Source organism: Hyaloscypha bicolor (genome assembly GCF_002865645.1).
Source record: "Hyaloscypha bicolor E unplaced genomic scaffold K444scaffold_57, whole genome shotgun sequence".
NCBI lineage: Eukaryota > Fungi > Ascomycota > Leotiomycetes > Helotiales > Hyaloscyphaceae > Hyaloscypha > Hyaloscypha bicolor.
In genome coordinates this window covers 311,361-335,237 of record NW_020194559.1, presented here as the reverse complement: position 1 = coordinate 335,237, position 23,877 = coordinate 311,361, and the positions used below count along the sequence as shown (strand labels likewise).

General features: G+C 48.9%; 9 protein-coding genes across 9 annotated transcripts; 5 read left to right on the top strand and 4 right to left on the bottom strand.

Annotated features, from left to right (window-relative positions):
* Positions 1-159: 159 nt before the first annotated feature.
* On the top strand, positions 160-1,807 carry K444DRAFT_383309 (uncharacterized protein). Its single transcript, XM_024872360.1, has 2 exons — positions 160-1,385; positions 1,468-1,807. The coding sequence occupies exons 1-2, from the start codon at positions 421-423 to the stop codon at positions 1,628-1,630; spliced, it is 1,128 nt and encodes a 375-aa protein (XP_024737807.1). The 5' UTR covers positions 160-420; the 3' UTR covers positions 1,631-1,807.
* Positions 1,808-5,125: 3,318 nt separating this feature from the next.
* On the top strand, positions 5,126-6,964 carry K444DRAFT_628928 (uncharacterized protein; the record flags this gene model as incomplete). The annotated part of the gene is made up of 1 exon (XM_024882977.1): positions 5,126-6,964. One exon carries the CDS (start codon positions 5,126-5,128, stop codon positions 6,962-6,964), a length of 1,839 nt encoding a protein of 612 aa, XP_024737806.1.
* A 2,104-nt stretch (positions 6,965-9,068) lies between these two features.
* On the bottom strand, positions 9,069-11,886 carry K444DRAFT_527586 (uncharacterized protein; the record flags this gene model as incomplete). Its single annotated transcript, XM_024874647.1, has 3 exons — positions 9,069-9,541; positions 9,628-10,071; positions 10,119-11,886. 3 exons carry the CDS (start codon positions 11,884-11,886, stop codon positions 9,069-9,071), a joined length of 2,685 nt encoding a protein of 894 aa, XP_024737805.1.
* Positions 11,887-13,617: 1,731 nt separating this feature from the next.
* On the bottom strand, positions 13,618-14,151 carry K444DRAFT_628926 (uncharacterized protein; the record flags this gene model as incomplete). Its single annotated transcript, XM_024882976.1, has 3 exons — positions 13,618-13,719; positions 13,772-14,062; positions 14,116-14,151. The coding sequence occupies 3 exons, from the start codon at positions 14,149-14,151 to the stop codon at positions 13,618-13,620; spliced, it is 429 nt and encodes a 142-aa protein (XP_024737804.1).
* A 308-nt stretch (positions 14,152-14,459) lies between these two features.
* Positions 14,460-15,906, top strand: K444DRAFT_612179 (uncharacterized protein). Its single transcript, XM_024880080.1, has 3 exons — positions 14,460-14,551; positions 14,602-14,674; positions 14,822-15,906. The coding sequence occupies exons 1-3, from the start codon at positions 14,504-14,506 to the stop codon at positions 15,724-15,726; spliced, it is 1,026 nt and encodes a 341-aa protein (XP_024737803.1). The 5' UTR covers positions 14,460-14,503; the 3' UTR covers positions 15,727-15,906.
* An 885-nt stretch (positions 15,907-16,791) lies between these two features.
* On the top strand, positions 16,792-18,849 carry K444DRAFT_527712 (uncharacterized protein; the record flags this gene model as incomplete). The annotated part of the gene is made up of 5 exons (XM_024874655.1): positions 16,792-17,146; positions 17,196-17,294; positions 17,343-17,523; positions 17,576-17,838; positions 17,897-18,849. The coding sequence occupies 5 exons, from the start codon at positions 16,792-16,794 to the stop codon at positions 18,847-18,849; spliced, it is 1,851 nt and encodes a 616-aa protein (XP_024737802.1).
* A 132-nt stretch (positions 18,850-18,981) lies between these two features.
* On the bottom strand, positions 18,982-20,022 carry K444DRAFT_612177 (uncharacterized protein). Its single transcript, XM_024880079.1, has one exon. The coding sequence runs from the start codon at positions 19,896-19,898 to the stop codon at positions 19,116-19,118; it is 783 nt and encodes a 260-aa protein (XP_024737801.1). The 5' UTR covers positions 19,899-20,022; the 3' UTR covers positions 18,982-19,115.
* A 284-nt stretch (positions 20,023-20,306) lies between these two features.
* On the top strand, positions 20,307-21,485 carry K444DRAFT_628922 (uncharacterized protein; the record flags this gene model as incomplete). The annotated part of the gene is made up of 1 exon (XM_024882975.1): positions 20,307-21,485. The coding sequence occupies one exon, from the start codon at positions 20,307-20,309 to the stop codon at positions 21,483-21,485; it is 1,179 nt and encodes a 392-aa protein (XP_024737800.1).
* Positions 21,486-21,779: 294 nt separating this feature from the next.
* K444DRAFT_642785 (cytochrome P450 family protein) lies at positions 21,780-23,568 on the bottom strand (the record flags this gene model as incomplete). Its single annotated transcript, XM_024884782.1, has 6 exons — positions 21,780-21,971; positions 22,022-22,156; positions 22,205-22,816; positions 22,896-23,147; positions 23,193-23,296; positions 23,349-23,568. The coding sequence occupies 6 exons, from the start codon at positions 23,566-23,568 to the stop codon at positions 21,780-21,782; spliced, it is 1,515 nt and encodes a 504-aa protein (XP_024737799.1).
* Between the last annotated feature and the right edge of the window lie 309 nt (positions 23,569-23,877).

Here is a 23,877-nt window from a genome sequence, read left to right as displayed (position 1 = left end):
CGATGATGCCGGTACTTGAAACGAGTCAAGATAACTCAGATAAGTTCCAGCGCACCTTCTGGATGGAACTCGGTGCGGCACGATACGAACGATACAGGCATAGCTTTATCATGCGCGTGGCGGCGGTGACACCTTACGGTGAAGGCCATGGCCGAGATCTTGCTTATCTGTGGCTTGGGGGTGATGAAAATCTCTTTAAATACTTTGCATTTCCCATTTCTGCGCTCCGATGTCTCCGCGTTCTTCTTATTTTATCAATTCTGTCGTTGGTGCGGAGTCCAAGCCCTTTTCTCGAATGCAGGAACCGGTACTTCTCCACGTGACCTCAATGTCTTCGTCCCACTTAGGGAACGATGCTACTCGAGGCGATGGCATTCAAGGACGTCATTGTAACGGCTTATTCCTTTGTGGGTGTGGTCGATGACAAGCTCTCACCAAAGCACGTCCCTTTGTCAACACCCCCCTTTCCTTCGCTTAACCCTCTCCTTTCTTTGTCCTCCACCACAAACACCGGATGCGTCGTTCATAACCATGCTATCCTTTTTTCCACTCAAGTCAGAGGTGAACTTCGTTGCTCTCTATCCGTCATGTCATTCTCTCAGATATATCTCCAAACTTACATACAGCTCACCAACCATGGCACTTCTCCACTCCTCATCCAAACTGTTTATATCACAGCTCACATACATGGCTCTGCCCATCACCGCGCAAACGAACACAACCTCAATCTCAATTTCCTCTAAACCAACGGCTACCTTTACCACAATAGCGTCCACAATCTCTTCCTTAATCTCGACTACCCCCATACCAGCGACCCTCTCCTCTCTAATACAAACCACCTCCTCTTCTCCAACTCCAGCACCAACATACACCCCACCTCCCAAATACACAATCCCAACAACGCCGCTCTATATCGGCGTCGCATTCGCCCTCCTAGCCTTCACTCTCCTAATCTTCCTTCTCCTCCGCCTCGAATCCTTCCTATACCAGCGTCGCCAGCGCGCAAACCTTCTATCCCCCATCCCGCCAAATCCTCACGACGGACTCCACACCCTCCACCTCCCCGAACTCGTACATAATACTGGAAGAAAGCATAAGAAAGGGGATAGAAGGAGCAGACTTGAATTCCAGGATGGACGGAGGTTTGGGGTCGTGGGACTGGATTTTGATAATGGAGACGGCAAAGCGGACGTGCAGAGCGAGGAACAAGGGAAGAGGAACAGGGAAACATTTGAGGTGTGGAAGAAAGCTCGGGGATTTGGTACAGATTGGAGGGACGAGGATATAAGGGTAGATGAAACTGTGGAGGAGAGGGGAAGGAAAAGGGAGAGGAGAGAGACTTTTGATGCGTGGAAGAAGGGTGTTGTTCAGCCTTTGAAGGCAGAAGAGGAGGAAGTCAGGGGCAGAGGGGATGAAGAGGTGGGGAGTGTGGGGTTAAACTTTATACGGAAACCTGGGGAGGGAGAGGTACCGCGAACACTGGAAGAGGTGGCCGGGACCTAACGGAGGCAGAAACAAGTGCTTGGCGACGATACCCGCACCAGTGGTACAAGACCCCCGATCTGAGAATCCATCTGCAGAATTCACGATTCTGGCAGTTGGCTGCGGATTTCCGAGGAATCGAGACTAGATTGAAAGGGGGATACTCCGTGGCAGGATCCCGCCGTCATGTTTTGGGCCTCGAAGTAATCCCAAAGGCGGTGGCAGTCAGAAATCAGAAATGATGCCCAAAGATAACTTCTTTGCCTCGGGCAAACCTGTCCCAGAACTCCTCACCTCGAAGAGTTATCCCCGATTCCGCAGTCCCAAGGGAGACACTCCTTTCACCTGGCCGCGCTTCCTGGGCAGTTGCGCGGAGATATCAGTTGTATATTCCCTTCTCAAGTATGTATTATTATAATTATATGGGTCAAATTTATCTCTTTATAGCTTCCTTCTCATCTTCCTTACGCTGCAAAATTCCACACGAAACAACACATTTTTCCAGATCTACCAATTTCCCCTGTCATCTCTCTTTTCTCTGCTCTCACGAAAATCTCAATTCCATCTCTTTCTCTCAAGAAACATGCAGTTCTTATCTAAGGGGTGAGAGAATTTTATCCCGTCGATTAAATTGCGATGAGGAATCGAGACGAATTCATTTGGTCGAAAAATATCAATTTGCATGTTTATATTCCCGTCAGACACGCTGTGTATTCGCATTACCTGCGACATCTGACCTAAGCAACGTCTTCCACTCGACCCAGTCACCGACCCGGGAAACGATTCTACAGCACTTCCTGGGAACAATGTTGAGGCTTCTCCGGACGCGCTTCTAGTGTTCTCTGGGGCGGGCGGCTCCACCCCATGGAAACTCTAAATCGATCCATTCCCAGATCACCTATACCCACAACGCCGATCCTTGAGATATGGACTTGGGAGCGCAGAATTCCGTCCCACACCTTTCCGATTTCGTCTGATCTGATAACGAGCACTCCCGGACGAAATCGAGGGATGGAGTCCCGCAAACGTTGCTTTCCTCTTAACTCCTTCTTTCTTATCCCATCACCTAGTCTTTGGTTATTCGATAGTATCAGCCACATCATTCCTTCTCGGGCTCGGTGGCAAAATGGGCAGGGCCGACGTTTTCGGCGTTGGAAGGTGCTTACTCCAGATAATATTGGGTTGGTATTTGCCGTTGGCGACGAGGACCCGAGGTGATCTCAAGCTGCTTGAGATTTGGCATATATATGGAGGAGATGGATGGCCGGTGGAGATTAAGGGCCACGCAGATGAAACTTGAGTCGTTGGACGTTTTGTCAGACGAATTCTCTCCTCAAGAGGCAATATCCTGAAATGCAAGAAGCAAAGCCTGGGTCTCGTCTGACTTCCATACCACTATCGACGGGATGAGAGGCATTCCTCCTCTCGAAAGCCTCACCCGAAACGGCAACACCTCCAACGGAAGGCCTTGGCAGAACCTTCCTCATCATCCTCATCATCCTCACCATCCTCATCATCCTCATCATCCTCATCATCCTCATCATCCTCATCATCCTCACCATCCTCATCATCCTCATCATCCTCAACATCCTCATCATCCTCATCATCCTCACCATCCTCATCATCCTCATCATCCTCAACATCCTCATCATCCTCATCATCCTCAAAACCTCTCACCCTTTATTCCACGCGTCTCGGATACCCAAGCTCAACTTCGAATCAAGATCCCCTCCGCCAATAGGCAACAGGTTGATCCCCATCCTTCCCTTTTCATCCCATGTATCCCAGTCCTGCCTCCTTTCAACCCGGAAACTTCTTGTCCGATCCCTTGCCATCCTCGTCTTGAGCCCTAACCATGATGGGTCGAAAGAATGAAGGTCTCCATGGCGGGAAAATGGACCTGGCCGAGCGGCCCTAGGAAGCTGCAACTGCTACTGAGACTCTTACACCTCTTTCAATCCTCGTTCAACTGTCTGTAGAATTTGGGAGGGCAACCTTGGGGAATGTTCGACTTCTCAATCCACGTCCTGGGGAGTCAATGTAGTTTTGGTAATTCATCTTACCGAGCTCGCTCTTGCCGATGATGACCATTTGTGGGCGGAGCTGGTAGAAACAGCCAAGACCCCGGAGATGGGAGGCAAGATCGTTGACTTTCATCTGATCCCCACTCCTCATTTGTCTCATCCGAAAAGTCAGTTGCTTACAACGCTCCAGACGAAATCGATCGCCATGAAGTTTACATTTAAACCGCCTCTTTCTCGTCCTGGCATCTCACTCTGCAACAACAATATGAGGAAATGGAGGGGGCAGCGGAGAGCTCCAGAGATATGGCCTTCCCCTAAGACTTGAGGTTTTCGTGCCGAGGCTGCTCACAGAACTTGAGCCACCACCCACCCGCGAGAGCTTTGTCATCCAATCGTCTACTCTTCCCATACTTCTACATCAACCACGTTCTCTGAAAGTGTGACTACCCCCATGGGATCTGTGAACCTCTTCGACGTCCCCTAATTTCTTCCTACTTCATCACACACAGATCACCAATACAACCTCTCCATCACCCAGGTTTGCAAGTCTGCAAGATGAACTTCGAGAATTCATGCATCTCGCCTCACCGGAAAAGGAAAAGAGATCAACGCCCCTCAATCCACCGTCTCAACAACCCCCTCCTTAGATTCCGAGCCCTTGGGTTCCAGACCAATATCACGATTCTCTTCCTCAATGATCTCTTTCTTCCCAATCTTCCGTCAGCTGCATGTTCAGTTTGAATGGCGAAGTCGATAGCTTCGCTTCGCTCTCGGGTGTTGATTCTTGGTCCATTTTCTGGGTACCATGTTTTCAGGACTGCAGGAAATTCCTTGGGGCAGTCAAGTCTTTGCAAATATTCTGATATTTGATCAAATTTCGGGAAAGCTGTTTCCAGTGTTCCACAATGTACCCATTTGTGGATGGGACATTCTGCACTTTTGGGATTGCTAGTGATACCCCACTCTCTGTCCCAATTCTTATATCATAAGCCAAATAAACCCATGCAATAAGTGTTGCTAAATTTTGACGCATTGTTCAAGCTAGTTCCGCAATGTTTGCAGTGAAGATTAGTGACTAAAATTATAGATTGCTTGTCTTCTGAGTTCCTCCTCCACTCGGTCAGACTATTCAAGTGAGAGCACAGACGGGGTCTAGGTGTCAATCTACCAGCTAGCAGCACGGACCCCCCACGCCCCCTTTTCTACCCTCGCTTAACCCTCGTCTCCTCTCGCTTAAGCCTCAACTCCTCTTACTCTCGCAAATATGCTGCGTATTATATGTACGCTCGTCCATACGAAGAGAGAGGTATATACAAGGTAGTGAGAAAGGAGAATAGGAGGAGGAGAGAAGAAAAGTGGGCTCGCAAAGAAGTTCTCCTGGAGCAGTGAGACTTGCTAATTTGACCTCCTGCAACTACCCGAAACCTCCTCCCGGTCACCGCCTCCAACCTTTCCCTTTACTCTCTTTCATCTCTCCCTCTCTCTTACCCTCCCTCTCACACACACACCCACATACTCCAGTTATCCTCACACAGCGGTATTGTCGACATCCAGCTAGACCAAGTACTACAGTAGCGCAACCTCGACCTCGACTAAGAATGGAACTTCAAGAGACAACCATGGTTCAAAAGAAGTACGCAGATCCGCTGCCGCTCGACGGTCTCTCATTCCGGATCGCCATTCTGTCTCCAGGCTCACTGGACGACATCCTCCATATGACCCTCGAGGTCCGCAGCCTCGACGAGTCAAAGCTCGACTACGAAGCCATCTCATATTGCTGGTCCCAAGGAATCGGCGACGCCATCGAAGACAAGTGGGATTTTGAAGTGAAGTGTGATGAGGTTACGATCAATGTGCCGAGGAATCTTGGACGGGCACTCCGAAGGCTCAGATATCGAGACAAGCAGCGGAGGCTATGGATGGACTCCGTTTGCATCGACCAGCAGAATATCGAGGAGAAGAACTGCCAGGTTGCACGCATGGGGCAGATTTTTGCGACGGCGACACGGGTTGTTGTCTGGCTTGGAGAGGAAGATGAGAATACGAGGTCCGTGTGTGGAACCATAAGGCTTTTGGCGAAAGCTGGTTCGATTCTAGAGAAACAAGACCAAGCAACAATCCAACACGCCTTGCTCACGAAGCCAGTGTGTGAGGTGGCGGGATTGCGGCCTGTTTCTCGGAAGGAGATGCAAGCCATGGGCTACTTGCTCCAAAGAGCTTGGTTCGAACGCGCATGGGTTTATCAGGAGAGTGTTCTGGCAAGTGAAACAGTGGTCAAAATCGGGTCATTCGAAATTGCTGGAAGTACTATTGTCTCAATGGTCGAGTGTAGAATGGAATATGGCATGTCTTATATTGGCAAGCCAGAGAATTCGTTGGCTCTCGATCGTGCCTATGTGATGTTTCTTCCCCTCAAGAAAAGATCTGAATTCGGGTCCCATTTCTGGCAAGACTTATTTTGGGCACTGAGAGCAAGAAGAGGAGCCAAGACTTCAGATCCTCGCGATGTCGTATATTCTCTTCTCGGAGTCGCAGCTGGCGGGAAGTTTTCAGCCTTCACCCCAGACTACAATCGAAGCTGGCAGCGGTTATATATTTTCATTGCCAAAAAGATCATTGAGGAGACCCATAATCTGGACATCCTTAGCGAATTGACCGCAATTCCAACGGCTTTTGTCAGTGCCCCGAAGATGTTGCCAAGCTGGGTTCCGGACTGGCGTGTGCCACTTGATGAGACCGTTAAATTCAGCATGGATTCGAACCTCGAGGCAGGTCCAATATCACGTGTCTTCTTTTCTACGGGCCAGTCCGCAGTGTCTCTGATTGAGGACGAAGATGAATTTTCCAGCAAGCTTAAACTTCATGGAATACACGTGGATATTATAGAAAGCATCCAACCTTCGGGAGGATGGGTTGACTGGAGAGAGTTCCGCCAATTTTTGACTGAAACGATTTACTGGCCAACTCGAGAGCCAATGCCACTGGCACGTATCAAAATGCTGAGCCTTGATGCATTTCCTTGGGATCCGGACATGCCAGATTATGTGCCGAAAGGTGCTGTACCTTCTGTTAAAGATTATAAGATGTATCTGAAAGGCGAAAAAGAGGATGTCGATTTGGTTATCATGAGCGAGATGAGTCGAAGACGGAGGAAGGTGATACTCACTTCACGCGGGTTTTTTGGAGTCGCTCCGCAGTCAGCGAATGTTGGTGACCAACTTTATCTATTGCCAGGTACAGAGTTTCCAAGCCTGTTAAGAAGGTATCCGAAAGAGGAAATTGAGTACGAATTCGTAGGAGAGTGCTATATCCACGGGTTGATGAATGGTCAAGGAATGAAAATAGCTCACGAGATAGTTGATGCGCCTTGCGACATCGCTTCGGATAACAATTTATCTCCTTTCAGGCTTCACAAGGAGGAGACTTGTTCGAGATTAGAAGAGATAGTTATCTGTTAATGAAGTTTTTTGCACAATTTATTAGCAGACATTGTTGTATTCATGAGAAGGTTCAGGGATATGTAGGTAAGCTAAGCGTCGTTTCAACGGGAGTGCAGTAAGATTTTCCAAGACCACATAAATAAAATTAATGAAAGTACGAGTATGAGTGTGTGTGCCGTAAGTTTTTCGTATGAGGCAAAAGTGCGGCTATAAAATTGAACAAAGACGAGGAATGTACTCGACTGAAAACGGCTCAAGTATAAAAGAACTGTGGTTTTTCTAATTATGGCTAGTTTCTTTCATTACGAGAAGGTGAATCTTTATTTAATTTTAATCGTTTATGGCGGAAGAAGTGCGCTAAGGCCGAGTGTATAACCAGTTGAGGAAAGAGGTAGGGTAGAATTAGTATAATGATTTAAGATGCTTAGGATAAGAGCGAGGGTATATACACACGATAAGAACAAAGGGAAGACATCCGCTTTATTCTCAATAATGACAACTCTGACACTATCTCTCTTTAATTACTGAACCAGCTTCGATATCGACAAGGCCCTCCTAACCGCATACTTTCCACCCACGCTCTTATAGTCCTCGACCCAATAATTGTTACTGACTAATATATTTAGGCCAAATTATAACTATAACTTCAAGTACCTCAAGAGAATCCATTCTATCCTTGCACCTTCTTCATTTTACTAGGCTGACACGCCCCGATTCTCAACGCATTTCATTTCACCCCAAAGAAAGCAACCTTGTAACTCTTCAGTGAGCCTCAGTACAGCAACAAATAACGAAGCGAAACAAACACAGTTTGGTAGAACCCAAATTCAACGATCAAATTGCCCGGGATGTGCACTAAAACACCGCTGTTCTTCTTGGGATGTGGATGCGGATTGCGGTATGCACTTCTTTCTTGTCAGAAAGATATCGCGCCCTGTGCTCACCCAACAAATGGCCGCCCAGAATACTTATCTGGCTTTTGTCTGCTACACCAAGGAACGCAAAGAGGGAAGCCGCAGAATCGTCGTCGTGCTAGTTCTCCTTTCTAAGCAAAGTGGCCCTTCACTCGATAGACGAGAGTGTCAAGTTCTTCTCGTCGCTGCTCCTTGGCTACATATCCAATACAATTACATTTCCGCATTTAGTATTCTTACCTGCGCGAATTTTCGCTATCTCTAGAATCGGCGTTGACAGCAGTCACTGCCTCATCTCGGGAGCTTCAAACTCCACTCACAACACTTAAAAAACTGCCAAAAACCACCACACCAAAATAAGAAATCAAACAAAATTAGCCCAAAGACCCCGAGGAATATATTGCATTTGGGATTCAAGCATTCGATCGTAAAGAATGGCTGATCTTGTCAAGTGATGCGCATGATGTAAGGAAATAAAGCGAGGGGGTTTTGGGACGCAGTTGGGTTGCAAAATTGATAGGTAGTGTAGTGGAAGGTATTCATTTATTAGCTGAGGAATTGTTTTTTAAGTAATAGCTACAAAAAGTTCCAATTACGTTTTACAGAGAGGGAATGAGATTTGTTTTGAAGGCATCTAGACGAACCTTGCCCGTCTACGACAGACTGCCTCAAACACGCTGTCCAGGTTCTTGAAAACATCATTGATTATTGCCTTATCCACTCTGGACTTCTCAAGAGTACTGATAATGGCCTGAGAAGAGGATTTTGAAACTAAATCACGAAGTGAAACTTTGAAAAAGTGCATCTTTAGAAAACTCTTCCACCATGATTCCGAACATTGGACCCCTGCCAAAGCTCAAACTTCTCATCTTCTCCGATAAAGAATTCTCACTCCCCACGGATTATTAATTCTAATTTACTCAACAGACTTAAGAAAGATATCCTTTGCCGTGCCTGATGTATCGTTATGTGTTGGTGCCTTCACCGTACTGCAAACCCGACGCGGAATAAATCCAGGCCCGACATTGCACTCAGCGAACGGTAGAGAGATACACTCGGTGCGGTCTGGGTCAAGGAGCGTCGAACAGGAGATAAGCAGTTCAAATTCAAGGGTATCATATGATGACTCGTAACACATTTCCCCTTCCCTCCCAATCCTTTTCCCGTTTCCCCCACGCCCCCCTTTTTTCCCCCCCCCCCCCCCCCCCCTACGCAATCCTAACAACAACCCTCCACCCCAACGCGCCCGCCTCTCTCACCGCACATCCCAAACAACCCCTCCCCCTCCTCGAAATCAACGCATTCCACCCCCTCTCCGCACAAACAGCCCTTGCTAACATTTCCAAATCCGACCCTCGTTTCCCCCTCGAAGGCTTTTCTCCTCTCGCAATCTCACCACTTCCTCCACTCCGCATACTACTCGTCTCACTCCCGCCAAGCCCTGCCACCACAGGGAAGTGCAGCATCGAAGAATCCGTGCAGTCGATTACGAGGACTTTAGGGATTGTGGAGGATGTGGTGTGGGTTGTTGAGTCTGTGAGGTAGGTTGGTGAGTGGGAGGGGGAAGAAGGGGATGCGGGGGCTGGGGAGAGGAGGGTCGAGAAGGGAGTGATGGCGGGGAAGGAGAGAAGGGAGAGGAGGGGGAGTTTGGTGTAGGTGTAGGCTTTGTGGAGTGGATGCCCTGTCCATCATTAGCTACACTCCGTTCACATTTCCCATTTCAGTTGCGCGGGGATGATCTGGGGAGGGGGAATGAAGAGTATATACCTAAGAATTTGGGGGAATTGCTAGAGACAGAACTGGGACTCGTAGGTGTTTTCAGAATTTCTGTATGCGGGGAGGGTATGCAAGGGTGTGCGGTAACGAAATACACATCGTGTGTTAAGGAGACATTGACCTCTTTCTTCTCTTCTCCTTCCGCGACGGACGTGAACCTCATCATCGCAGAATAGGTTTGGATTTTCCCCTCGCCACTAGCATCAGTGAGGGGCGATGGTTCATCGACGGAAGTAGAGTGCACGGATTCAGCGGTCGAGAAGAGGTCGAGTGACTCGAAGGTTATGGAGAATGATGGCTGGAAGGAGGTATCTGAGGGGAGGAGGAAATCGCCGGGAAGGATAGAGGACATATCGGCCCCTCCGAGCACGCTACCGGCGTGCTCGATTACGCTTTTGTGCCAGAGACGGGGCTTACTTGACTTTTTGGTTGAGTCTGATAAGGTCAGATACCGTAAACATAAAGAATTGAAATGAGCTCACCGTCTCGCGGAGCAGGCTCAACGTCGATGTTAACCCACTCCTCACCAGGGCCTCTCGGCAGTATATTCGAAGAAATCCATCCCATGCACTCCGACGCCCCCTTCCCAGCAGCCAGAACCCTCCCGATAATACAAGCCGTACTCCAAAAGCTTTTGTCGCCGTAAATAAAACCACCGTACAAATTCGCCTCTTCGCCAAGTCTAGCCACAGCCGCATCATCGTTCTCCAATAAAGTTGATATTAAAAAGTGGCTCAAACCTTCGCCGGGTAAAATTAAACCACTGATGTATGAATTCGAAAGCCATCCAGCTGGATGGATGATTGCTTGGACATTTTTGTGTGAAGAAAGGCCACGCTTGATCTTAGGTCTCCGGTATGCGAAATATGATGATGATCTTCCTGTGGCCATTGTCATTGGTGTTCCAGCGGGAGTGCTTGCAACGCTGTCCGATATTGAGATTGTGTTTGCAGTTACTTTTGCTTTAAGGTTGTCAAGATCTGGCCATCCCAATTTCTGAGCAAAGTGGACCAATCCAGCGAGCTGCTGAGCTTGGTGTCTCCCGTGAAACTGGACTTTATTGAGTCCTTGGCTGATTGTAGTTGCAGCACCTCCAGTGCCGGTCAAGGTAGCCAGCCATCCAGCAGGTTTCTTCTCGGCAGTCTCGTCCTCGGAATTTATCTTCTCAATTCTGATACTCTCCAGCCACGTTCGTGCCAATAGCATGGACCATTTCACATTCGCAGTAGCATGCTGTTCAAACCGCCTTATCTCAGCTGGTTTGACAGCTGCCAGCCCATGATCAATGTTCCTTGAAATCATATCTAGCCGCACCAATAACTCGCAGGATAACAATATTTGTAGCAACAGCCAGTATTTTTGCGTTCCAGGTTCGTGGACAACTTCGTTGTTGACAGTGATCTCGTCCTCTGGGAGCACATCAGATGAAGATCCCCATAAAATATGACCTAACCTGATTCGCCATTCCACCAAGCTGAAATCGACCCATATCAGAGGTGTAGCAAGCACCTGAACCAAGGATTCGACCTGGACCTGGAGACTGTATGGATCATTCGAATCGGTCACTCTCGAAGGAGGAAATAAGATCTGGGTAAACAATTCAGTATACATCTGAAGTGTAGGCCGGCGGTGCTTCAATGGATCTTCCTGGTACACCTCGCTGACAGATATGAGCTGATCAATAAGTGTCGCATCCGTGATAGGCCGCAGTCCATCTTTCCCATTGAGAAACTTCTTTCGATGTTCTGAAATCTCGTCTGGGCTTCCACCATCTGCTATTTCCAACGCATCGGCAACTCCAATTTCCAGTGCTGCTTGGTATCCCACTGTTCCTCTTTCCGTCCCTTGCATGCTCAGCATATTTGGCCGTTCTCTGCACCGTGGGAGGAAATGCGCCCTTTGCCTTTCACAGTGTTCCTTCTTCGCCTCTGGGTTCTTGCTGACCTGCACCGTGATATGCGGCCATGCCGTGACGCACCCCCATGCCTCGTCCTGTATTTGTACATGGTCACACAGATCCCGTATATGCAACTCCGAGTCCCACGGAAACGCTACGGAAGGATGTGGTGCCCCGGTATGGTGACCCTCGGTCCTTGCAAAGAACTGCGGAGCTCCAGAGAATATCTTGTATAAATCGGCTTGGGAGAGAGGGGATATTATTCTATCGAGCTTGACGGGATTTTTTCCAACAGAAGCAGTGGGTTCTGGCTCGGAGCCGGGAGGAGGAGGTGGTGGCAGTGGCTTGTTCATGGGAGAGGTCGGTGGTGACTTTGGAGAGGGAAGTGACAGACTTGGTGATGGCTGCCAAAAGCAGTTAGTATTCATTTAAACTATGAAGCCCAATAACAGCAATTCCTCCAGAATTAATCCCACGTCACCAAAATGACCTGTTCCGTACCGAGGATTGATCTGCTCGTGTCTCCGAGGAAAGGCTGGATCTTTTGAAGAGGCCGCGGAAGAACTTTCGCTTGGAAGACCGTTTCTGTACAGCGTCTTTATTTTCCTTGCTGTCGTTCTCCAGACTGACACCACTGTCTTCCCTCTCGATCTGCTCGATCTGCTCGCTTTGCCTCGGCGGGCTTTTCAGGAAAGTAAAGGGCGGCATGGTGCGGGGCTCAGATCGGACAGGGTGCAAAGAAATTCCTTGAGGTCATCAGCTCTGATGCATTTGGACATGAACACAAGGGAAATGGAAGAAGCAATGACCGCGCCAGAAGGCCTGCAGAAGGGCAAGTTCTTTTAGTAGGTGTAACGTGTGGCACCGCCGAGGTATATAAGGCGAGGCAAGGAGTAATCAGGGCGTGTCATCATGGCAGCTGCAGCTTGGAAATAGCTGGACGGGACAGCGAGCCGACCTTGGTCTGGGAAAGTAGCACTTGACAGGCAGACTTTGCGCGGATTAGAAACGTGGACTGTGGTGCAGCAGCAGCAGCAGCAGCAGCAGCAGCAGCTTGCAGCTTGCCCGTTAAGCAGCTGATGCTCACATGGATCCAGTCCCGGCGGCCCTGGCCTGCCATGTTTTGCCTTGCAGCGCGATTGCAGTGATGGGGCGTGACGTTTGCTATTCGGCGGCCCTTGGCGAGTTTCTTATCGCCACGATCTCGGGAGCAGCCCCCCCTGCCCTGCGATTGAGCCAACGATCTCCCTTGTTCCGAACAAGCCTCAACCTGCAACTCTGTGCATCCTAGGAAGATGTTTCAGTGGGGAGTGACAATTGTTCCATGAAAGGAGGAAATTTCGAAATGTCAATTAGACATCAAGAACAACCGTCGGACCGATACTGATTTGGTTGGCTGCTCGTGATTACAATCTCGCTCTGGCCTAGGCTCTAGCACCCTTGCAGTCTGGAATCTGCTCGTTCCTGACGATTGTGAGACTTTAGCTTCTGCAGAATACGGGTCGTATCGTTTTAAAGCCTGTCCTTTTCAGCCTTGTCAGCCGTGGAGGACGGCTAGTTTCGAAGATCATTGGCCGCTTTCAATATTCACATCCCAGGCATGTAATGCCTTCCCGTGGCCCTTGCTGACTTTGTGCTCCCATTGGGTCGGCGTTTACGATGGGAGGGACAAGGGACCTTGAAACATGTCGATTTTGATATGGTAGTGCCGAATAGGGATTCTGCCGTCCGTAAATGACTTTTCATCAGCTCATCTTGTTCTGGGACAATGCGTCAAAATCGGACCGTGGGGGCCACCGGGGAGGAAGCCGTGAGACTGAGCACTTTTGAGATCACCAATACAAAGGAGGATTCTGCCGAAGAAGTTCCATTGTCCATCATCTCGCTGGAGTCAATTTCACAACGGAGCAGAGATTCCGCCGCATAGTGAGCTCCATCGTACCATCAATCGGTCATTCCATGCCTCTCTATCTCTCACTGAGCTCAAATGGGTGTGTAGACTCCGTACTCCGTACAATGCATGGGTATCATCAAACGCTCAAATACCCACCAGCGCCATGCTATAATCCAACAATCATGTATGCTCAGCTCGAGATCTCGTGAACAACGACGAAGATGAATTTTGAATCGGGAACAATGACAATCTCATGCTTTTTCGTTCGGACGCGTAGTAGCTTCAGGTCATCCTATTTTCCACTGGGTCAGCTTACATTCAGCTTCGGAGCTGGAGCTGCATACCTCAGAGTCCATATGCTGGACAAGGGCTCCTGTAGAGTCGACGTAACCGATGATCGTAGAAGCGAATTGCGAGGTAGAGTCGGTCGAAGGAGTTTCGGTAGCGGTACTCGGCGTAGAGGAAGCATTCGTAGCAGCTGTTTGGGTCGAGTTCGAGGTGCTCGCACTCCAGAAGGAGAATGTACCCGTTGATTTCAACAATGCGTTGGACGCGCGATCGATTACGAGGCTTGCAACAACGCCAGGCTTCGAGGACAAGCGCTCCAGCGTATGGGAGAAGTGCGAGGAGGCATCCTGTGTCGTCCGAGTTACTTGAGGCTCGAATTCGACAAAGCGTAGATACTTACTTCGGCACTGGATGATATGATTGAGTTGCTCGACATGGTATAGGACGTCAAGGTTCTGGTAGAAAAAGTACAGACGGCTTACAGCTGAGTTTCGTCGCAATTGGACGGCGTGGAGGTGGGGGGCGGACCTGATGTGAAGAGGGATGTTGGGACAAATGTAGAGAAACGCGATCAAAGCTAGCCACACCAAACAAAGCTGTACAAATTTTAGCAAGGTTTCGTCACAGCACAAACTTCGGCTTCCGTCGGTTCGCGGCACAACTTTAATCCGGCGTGAGGCAACCTTTTAGCGTACCTTAATGAGCCGGAATATTTGGAAAGTTAACTGCAAGAGCAAGTGCAAAAACATCTTGATATTGGCTGGTTGACAGTCGCAGTTCCAACGACAATGGGATCAAGTGCGAGAAAAAAGAAAGAAAAGAAAAAAGACTTTCAGGCGGGCCAAAATCAGAAAATTCACTCGTTTTCATCGCTGACTTCCTGCAGAAAACGAAGTTGAAAGTCGGCAAGACCAAGGCAAAGCCTGACAATTTCACGGACACCAGCTTTAAAGCGAAGTGTAAGTCTTTATTGTGCCTGATGCATCCTTCAAATGTCAAAGATCAAAGCTTTTCATCACTGGATCTTGAGCTATCACCAGCTTGGCCTCTCACCGTCGACCATTCTACCATCACATCATGAGACAATGAGAGCTGACATGACCCAGCAATCGTCGTCAACCAACAGTCTTTGGCTACCTCTGCTCCTTCATCATCATCTCAGTTCGCTCACTACCTGTCTCTGGCATCCTCATCACGCTCAGACACCCAACGCCGAGATGCCCTCTCCTATCTCACGTCCCAACTCTCCTCCGCACCAGTCAACCGGCCACTCCCCCTCCCCACCAGTATCCTGCTCCCGAAGCTGCTCCCTCTGATACTCGATGGATCATCATCAGTACGCACCCAACTCCTGAAATTCCTCCGTCTCCTTCCAGCATCAGACATCGGAGACCACGCCGAATCAGCACTGCTCTACGCCAGAGCCGGGATGACGCATCTCGCAGCCGAAATCAGAACCGATGCTCTCGCGATCTTGGAATGGTTACTGGAAGTGGCGAAGGAGGATGTGGTTTCTTGTCCTGGTGGGTGGGTCAAGACGCTGAAGAGCTTCACGAGCATGATGGGCTGGGCAAGCAGTAGTGGGTCAACCAAGTGGACTTCAGCAAGCAAGGCATCGTTTGGGAAGGCTGGAAAGGCGTTTCCTCGACAACTTCTCGTTCTGGCCCAATTTTTGAAAGCTGGTTTAATGGAGTCCGAGGACATTAGGGAGATGAAGATTGGGGGTGCGTTGTTTCCTCTGGTGAATATGGAAAGGCATATGATTCCAACGAGGTCAAACGCCTTTGCACATCTGAATTTGTTTGGGTCATCAAGAGATGAGGAAGGAGAAATGTACATTGATAGGGAGGATCGACAAAGGGTCTTTCAGATGCTGTTCCAGCCAGCCGTGGAAGTAGGAATGGCGAATGCAAAGAAAGAGGGAGGCGAGGCAGGACGGGCTGCTGCGGTTCTGGCAAAGGTGTTGAATGAAGGGATGGCTGATTACAGTGATGTTGATGATACCCAATAGAGAGGATTTTAGGACGGAGTTTATGGCTGGCATCTTATGGCGCATTTGCTCGTCTAGGTGCTTTGGAGTTTCCCGCCTCAATGGGGTTTTACGAGGCACAAAAGGAAGAAATTCGAGAGATCCCCCAATGTACCGTTCACACTCAAAATGACACGCAGATACCCAAATTTGAATAAACGGTATACCATGCTCGTTCTTCATGACCATTTTGCAGCGCGTAAAAGTTTGCCCCACCAAGGCTCACCCCCAATGCAGCCTAGTGCGACCCCTCCAAATTCAGACCCGCACTTGCATCAACCTCAAAATCCTCCAATATCAACATCAGCATCAAGACCACAACACCATATGTATTCCTCTTCTCAACATTGTTCCTGGATTGGTTCCTGCAAAGTTATACCCCTACGGCGTTGTCACGTGTGTTTATCTTAGGTGAGTTGTGCCTTGCTTGATTCTGCCACGTCGCGAACCTTTTTCCGGGATGAGAGCATGACTCGGAGACAAATGGAACATGCTCAGGGCTCGATATAGTGTGTCGAGGGAGAGACGTCGGATCGAGAGAACTTGAAGGACGGTTCTGGTTTGTCTTAGTCTCGAAGACGCTGATCGAGCTGGTTACTGAAACCCACTTCCTCCCTTGGAAGAGAGGTCACACCTTCCAGCAGCAACGGACCAAGGCTCCCAGCAGCAGCAATCTCTGTTCACCTTCCATCTGTTACCGCCGAAGTATTCTTCCATGACAGCGAGGGATTCTCTATTCACCTCGCCCTGTTATGGGAGGGCGTTCGTAGCTTTCGAATCTCGAGTATGACTCCTTGGATTCGATGCTGAAGTTCTCGAGCCTGTTCACTTCCGTTCTCAGAGATCTTGACCGACTGTGGCTCACCGTCAACGCTGTCTTCTGTTTCCTCTTGATTATCGTTCAGTTCCCAAAATACCCGATCTCTCGGAGACAACTTTCCCTTTGTTGACCCTGTCTGGCCAACGATTTTAGTTCTGCAATTTGTTCTGGTGCAATGCTGACTATACCAATAGACAAAATCAATAACAAAGACTTTTACTGATGCCATGGATCTCACATCAGATGCAGAGGCAACCCTGAAGGCGAAGGTGAAGACGGAGGTTAAGCGAGATCCCGACACTGGTTTCACATCAGCTGCCACTGCCACAGGTTCTGCTCCTCTTCTCCGGATAAAAAAAGAGGAATCACCAGATGGAGACTATGGCAAGATCGACAGAAGCCTACCGGAGGCCCAAGAAGAAGATAATATGTTTGAGGATGTCGACGAAGACGAATACGTTGACTTGACTTATGAAGGAATCGCTCATGTCAATGGAGTTCGACATTTTGTTTGCGAGGGCTTCAAAATCCGCCAAATACCGGAACCTTTCATTGTCAAGAGATCGTTGCTTCACCTTTTCCGTATGGCCCATTGCAGAATGCACACTTCTCGAGAGCTGATTTTCCCCAGAATGTATTGAAAGCAAGGCAATCGTTTTAGATCCTGACTATCAAAGAGATGTTGTCTGGGATGAAGGCCGCGCTGCCCTCCTCGTCACCTCAATTCTGAGTAAGTGATAACCCACAGCCTGTTGCTGCAGCTTCTGACTTCGGACAGTGGGCTATTTCATACCTCCTATTATATTCAATGTCAGGAAGACGATCATCAAAGTTGAGGGTCAGGAGAAAGAGAAGTATACACGTACTACTGTTGATGGTAAGCAGCGGTTATCTTCGATTTGGAAATTTATGAGCGGCCAAATTGGTTTCTTCGATACCAACACCCCCCAAAGAAAGTGGTAAGCAAAGTTGAAGTTTACAGCACCTCTCGATGTAACTTACTCTGTGCAGGTACTACTGCCATCCCATTGTGAACGGTCGAGAGGTCGCTAGTGGTCGCAACATTCTGCCACGGGCTGTGAAAGAGTTTTTCCAGAATCAATTCTTCTGTTGTTATGAATATGAAGAATTGTCCATGGATACGGAGGAGACAATGTTCCAGCTTGTGCAGCGAGGCATCGCTCTCACGCCAGCGGAGAAGATGCGTGCTATGTCGACTGAATGGGCCGCTTTTGCCAAACAATACGAGGATGATTATGTACTGATCGTCAATCGTAAGTCTTGTCAATTCTGTTGCTCCCATTATTTCTTACTGACACGAGAGCTGCATAGTATCAAAACAGAGTCGTGCCTCTGGCTTTCGACTTATTCTAACAATTTTCACGATGGTCCAAGAAGTCATGGCCAAGCAGCTTACTAAGAAAAAGAGCAGAAATGCCAGAGATGCTCCTACGTTACAAGCCAGTCCTCAGGCATTACTGCGGGTGCTGGACGATCAAGGCGAAATCAGCCCAGCTCTCAAATTAAAAATGAAGGCTATCTTCGACAGATACGAAGGCCTAGTGAAGCTTTGTTCTGTGCAATACACAGCGACGAAATTCAAAGTCAAGCTGAACACGGTCTTCCACCCCGCTCCCAAGTTTTTGACAGACGCAGGTGTCAACCACGTCCGCACATTTTCTCCGCTGGAACTTGTTGTGACAGCGATTCTCATCGCGGTTCATATGGACTATCGATCTGATACGCAGCTCCTTGACGACATCAAGGCCATGCGTCAATACCTCCGTATCGAGCATAAAGATCTCCGGGTCAATGCGCAGTGTTGGGGAACATCATGGTTCTACATCACCGAGATCATGGACCGGCGGCGAGGACTCAAGCCAACGAGCGACCCTCCTGCAGAAGACCCGATGATGAAACTGCGGCAAGCCATCGAACATGGCCCAACCCGCAGACCTGGTCCCAACGGAGAGCTCTCGGACTCGCCCCTCTCTTCTGTTCCAAGCTCGTCAGATGATGAGACTATGGACGAAGCAGATACATCTTCATCAGAAGATCCAGATGCGACTGAAGATGAAGATGAAGATATCAGACCTCGACCTAGTCGTCGGGCATTGGTCAAGAGACGAGCCGCAGCTGCTAAGAGACAGCGGAAAGAGAGACCAATGCCTAAGAAGTCTGCAAAGCGCAGTCGACGACTTGAAAAAAAGATCAAGAAAGCCAGACCGGCGAAGAAGGCTAGGAGATCGAGAAGGAGTTTAGATATTACGTTTGATCAGTTGTAAGAGGTTGACGCATGGAACGGCGTTGCATTTGGCGTTATTCTTTGGCTGCATTTGACAGGAGTGTGCTCTTCGTGACTATGAAGAAGTGTGAGCAGGAGTTGGCTGGCATGATTGCACGGTAGATGAACGAACAGTACATAGCTTTGGCAGCCATAGAATCCCAATTTCTCCAGTGAAATACGATTCGATCCTACTCCATACTCCATATGCACATAATATATGTCCAGTATATACCCCATATTATTCCTTCCTCGTCGACCTTTCCCTCATAGTTCCAACCCCCCAAACCAGTTACTACTCCATTCTTTCCACCCCTTCTTCTCTCCCGGCAACCTAACACCCTCCCACTCCGCCTTACTCACATTCCTCCACTGCTCAACAGGAATCCACCCAATATAAGCTCGATCCCCAAACCCACCAATCCAATACACCTCCTGCACAACCAGCCTCACCCACTCAGACTCATGGATCTTATTCCCTGGCAGCCAATACTTTGAATCTCTATGCTGCTTCACAAAACAAGTGCCAATATCCTGTGCTTCGACTTCTGAGGCGGGGATTTTTTCTAAATATCCGAGGAGAGAGAATCGAGGGAGATTCGCGGCGGAATATGCAAACGTATTCTTCATAGACTCGATTCTTGATTTCGGAGGGTACGGAGGCGTCCATTGCAAAGACAAGGAGATGTTAGAGCCGGAAGCAACGTTTTTGAAGCTTGTTGCTATGTTTATAGCGAGGATTGTGGGGTCTCCAGAGGTCTCGCAGTCAGAGATGTAGTCCATGAGTCCGATTGGCATTCCTTCTAAGCCAGCTGGCCTTTGTTCTTGGGTATGTTCGGAGGTATGATGTGAAGTAGGGAAGATTGTTGATAGTGTGCCGAGGGGCGTGAGGTGTAGGATTCGGCGGGCCAGGATTGCTGATTCGGAGCTGGTTGGGATTTTGTATTCGGAAGAGGAGTAAGAGGGGTTGGAGAAGATGTGCTGTGGTAAGAGTGGAGTTGTTGCTGCTGCCAGAGGCAGCAAGGAAAGGCAGATGGGAGAGATGCGCATGTTGACGTTGTGTTAGGTGTGACAAAGTTGCAATGGAGAGATGCTAAAGAAGGGAGATAGAGGATTGAAGTCGGATGGAATCCGGGTCTGAGACATTGTGGGGTCCAGTCTGGCGCCACAATTTAATGCAGGGAAGTTGATGTGAAGCTTGAGGTTTCGTTTCGCCGAGGCAGAGATAAAGATAAGGATGACTAAGCTCGCACGGGCCATTTATATTTGAAGCTCGTCAGTTGAACATATCACATTCCTATATTATAACCAGACCTCACCCTATAATTGAAATTGGGCTATTCGACCAGTCACGCCTCTCTATTTCCCTCTGTCAGTCTCGACAAGCCCCCGATTTCCTCTTGAATCACCGTTCGAAATTCAACGTGAATCTGTGCCTCACGAGGCTCTACCAGAACTATGCCGCAAGGTGTTTCAGCACGCCAGCGACAAGGTGGTCGAACGGCCTTACCAAGCCAACGACGCCAGCCGAATCACTCATCAAGTGTCAGTCAGCCTGCTATACGCGATGAATCTATGGCAATGGGAGACGCAACGGAGCAAGGAAGAAAAAGGAAGCGGGAGTCTTTCGACACCCCAGAAGTCGCCCAGGAAAATGAGCAAGCTTCCGGGAGTCTCGACTTCAAAACAATGATTGAGCAAAGCATACAAGATGGAAGGCGGAAGAGACAACAGACTAAACTCGAGGAGCAGTTTCTGGAAGAGGATAATACGGAGGAGGGTGCGGAGGAGGGTGCAGAGAATGAAGCAGAAGGGCATGATTCCAAGCAAAATTTATTAGAGGAAGACGGCTCGGAGGAGGCTCGAGTGGGTCGGGATGGCCAGAACAGTGATCCAGTGCTGGACGAGGACAACCAGAACACCCCAAATGCCACATCCCCTTCAACAATGTCAGCTCAAGAGAAAAAGTGGTGGGCGATGAACTTCGAAGAACTTTACAAATATGCAAGGAGTAAGAATTTTGGGAAAACCGGAAAGGAGGGGAGAAAATCTGGCCGAGTCAAGATCATCAAGTGGCTTTGCGAGAAAGAACACATCACACCTTACGTTGCGCCCATCATCACGTCCGTCGAAGCAACCCCAATCATTGCACGTCCCCTTGTACGTTCCACTGGTGCAATATCTCACCCCGAGGCCATCCTACGCACGCCCGATCCTGCTGTGCAACGTTTAATCGACGAGAGACAGGAGTTCTATCAACAAAAGTCGGCCGCCGATTTGCTGAAGCTTGCAATGCAGCGATCCTACCAACTTCTCAAGGACAGCAACGGCAAGCTCCCGTCTAAGTCCATCAGAGCGATATCCCAATGGCTTGCGGCTTGGGATGTGCTCAAAAGCCCAAGAGAGAAGAAGTGGTGGCTGGCTGATGGCATCGATCTGGTCAACAAGGCGAAAGCGATGGGATATCAAGGTCCTTCTAGGAAGTATGATGCTATTATTTGGCTTCGCTATACCCCGGAAGATGCGGAGGTTGAGGTTGCTGAGGTTGCGGAGCCTACTCCAAACAAGAAGCGTGAGGCAAAGCAGCCCGTTTCGAAGCGTTACGCAAAAGGGTCAAGAAGGGTTGGTTACGACTGAATCTTCGTGATGATTGATACGCCAGAGAAACAACAGAGAATTAGCCAAGGCTACAATTTGCAATGAACACATCTGCGCACCAGGTTCATGAGGGTAACAATCTGGAGTCAGTTGCTTCATTTGACTACGAGCTGGGGTGTCTGGGGGCTGTTGCATAGCAGAACAGAGCTTACATGGCTCCAGATATCGGCGTTGCTGAGTGCTGGCGCTGTTATGTCGTCTCACATTCGGGCTTCACACGAAGCTTGAAGCAGGTCCGTCGAAGGAGAATTGAATGTACGCTACAGATCCTAGCTACACTCTCGCTCGCAACTTTATCTTGCAATTGAAATTTGTTTGTTTGACAAACCACACATTCACGGTTTCCCAATCTGCACCAGGTTCGGCGAGATCAAAGTCGAAATTACGAACAAGCTGCGGAATAAGTTTCGTCATCTCGAGGAGGCTGATATTCTTGCCGATGCAAGTTCTGGAGCCCATTCCAAACTATATGCGAATCAGCGAGATGTTCTGGGATGAGTAAAAAGCAGACTCACTGCAAAGAAGTATCTGTCCATAGCATTATATCGATCTTTATCGACCAGCCATCTCTCGGGACGAAATACTGAAGCATCGAGTCCGAATACATCAGTATTTGCGTGGGCCACCCAAGAGTTAACACCGACAACGGTCTATTTTGCATCAGCATCGTCTACTGCCCATGAAGAAGGAACACCAACCCCGGCTGGGAACATCCTTCCCGCAATGACAGCTCCACCCTCAGGAACAACTCTTCCAAGTGGCAACCCAGTAGCGGGGTGCATCCTCAACGCCTCCTTCAAAACAACCTGCAAATACGGCATCTTCTGCGCCTGCGCAAACGTCACAGGATCCGAAATCTCTCCTTTCCCCGCCAATTCATCGATTTCTTCTCTCAATTTCCTCATTACTTCCGGATTCTTGCAGAGATGGTAGATCACCGCGCTCAAACTGATTCCCGTCGTATCACTGCCAGCCCCAATATTAGTCATACAAGTCGTGAAGACATCAGACATAGTGATCTTCTCTGGGTTCTCAGCATGCAGCCTCAGCAATTTCGAGAGAAAGTCGCCTTTCGAGTCGATCTTTTCCACATCCATTTTGGATAGTCGTTCTTGCAGTTGGCTTTGTGTGAATTGCATTGTTGCTGAAATCCCTTTCGGGCCACGGAGGAGGGATAGGAGTTTGGAGATGGGCCGGTGCAGTTCTGAGTACACGCCAACGTGGGAGGCGTGGATGAGGTATTTGTGGATATCCCACATGATGCCGTCGATATCTTCGCCTGCATCGAGAAAACCGAAGCGCTTCGCTACCTGTATCAAGTGATATTGATTAGCAAACCTCTCCTCAAATAGATAAAGGACGTGTATGGCTTGCGGTGATCTCTCCAACAACATCGAATGCATAACATTGCATCCAGTGCGCCATGTTGATAGTTCTCTTCTGGTCCGCAAATTCCGTAAATCTCGTTCGGAGAATCGAAGAGCATTCATCCACAAACGGCTCAAGTTGAGCTAGTGTCGTCATTGAATATACAGAAGCTACTTTCCTGCGGTTTGCAGCATGCCGGGTGGGGTTGCGATCTGTGAAGAGATCTTTCGGTGCATGAGGATCAGCGCTCCCACTTGCAATATACCACGGGCTCTATGATTCGTTTCGTGTCAGCTCCTCTCCTTTCAGCGAAGAAACTTGTTTCCATGCCTTTATAAACTGCGAACCAAGGCCGTATATGATCTTCACCGCCTCGGGATCATCGATGCTATATTCATTTGGAGCAATCCGGACGATTGGGCCTGTTGCTCGAAATTAGAAAAATGGTTTGTCTGTTTTTCTGTCGAGACTTGCCATATTTCTGATGCAATCTAGTATTCGTCTTCTCGAATGACCCCTTGTAAATTTCCCGCAGTTTCCAGAATCGTGTGAAGCGTGCGAGGAAAGGTCCGGGAATCCCCCTTAATTGTGAGAGTATGGCGCGGAATGCCGAGTAGAGGAGATAGAGGACTGGAGAGGCACCTAATGGGATCAAGATGAGGAAGAGCGAGTTTTCGAAATCGAGGAGTGCCATTATTTTCAGTGTTGCTCGTTGGATTCTGGTCTTGGCTTTTAGCAGGGTGAGTTGTCCAAATTCTCATATATATAGTTTTTGTCCCCCCCCTCCCCCCAGCCCCCCTAAATCTAAGTGTGGGGTAAGTCGATACCCCGCATCCTTTCCCCAGCTGCTTCCATTGGTCTGGTTTCCACAACATAGGGGAACGATCGTTTCTGCAGCCACTCAGGCCAAATATTTTTCTGGGCTGCGTTTGGAGTTCGCATTACCTGTGCTATCTGCATTCATGACTCGAGTGGCCTTATGGCATGTGGGTGATGTTGGTGG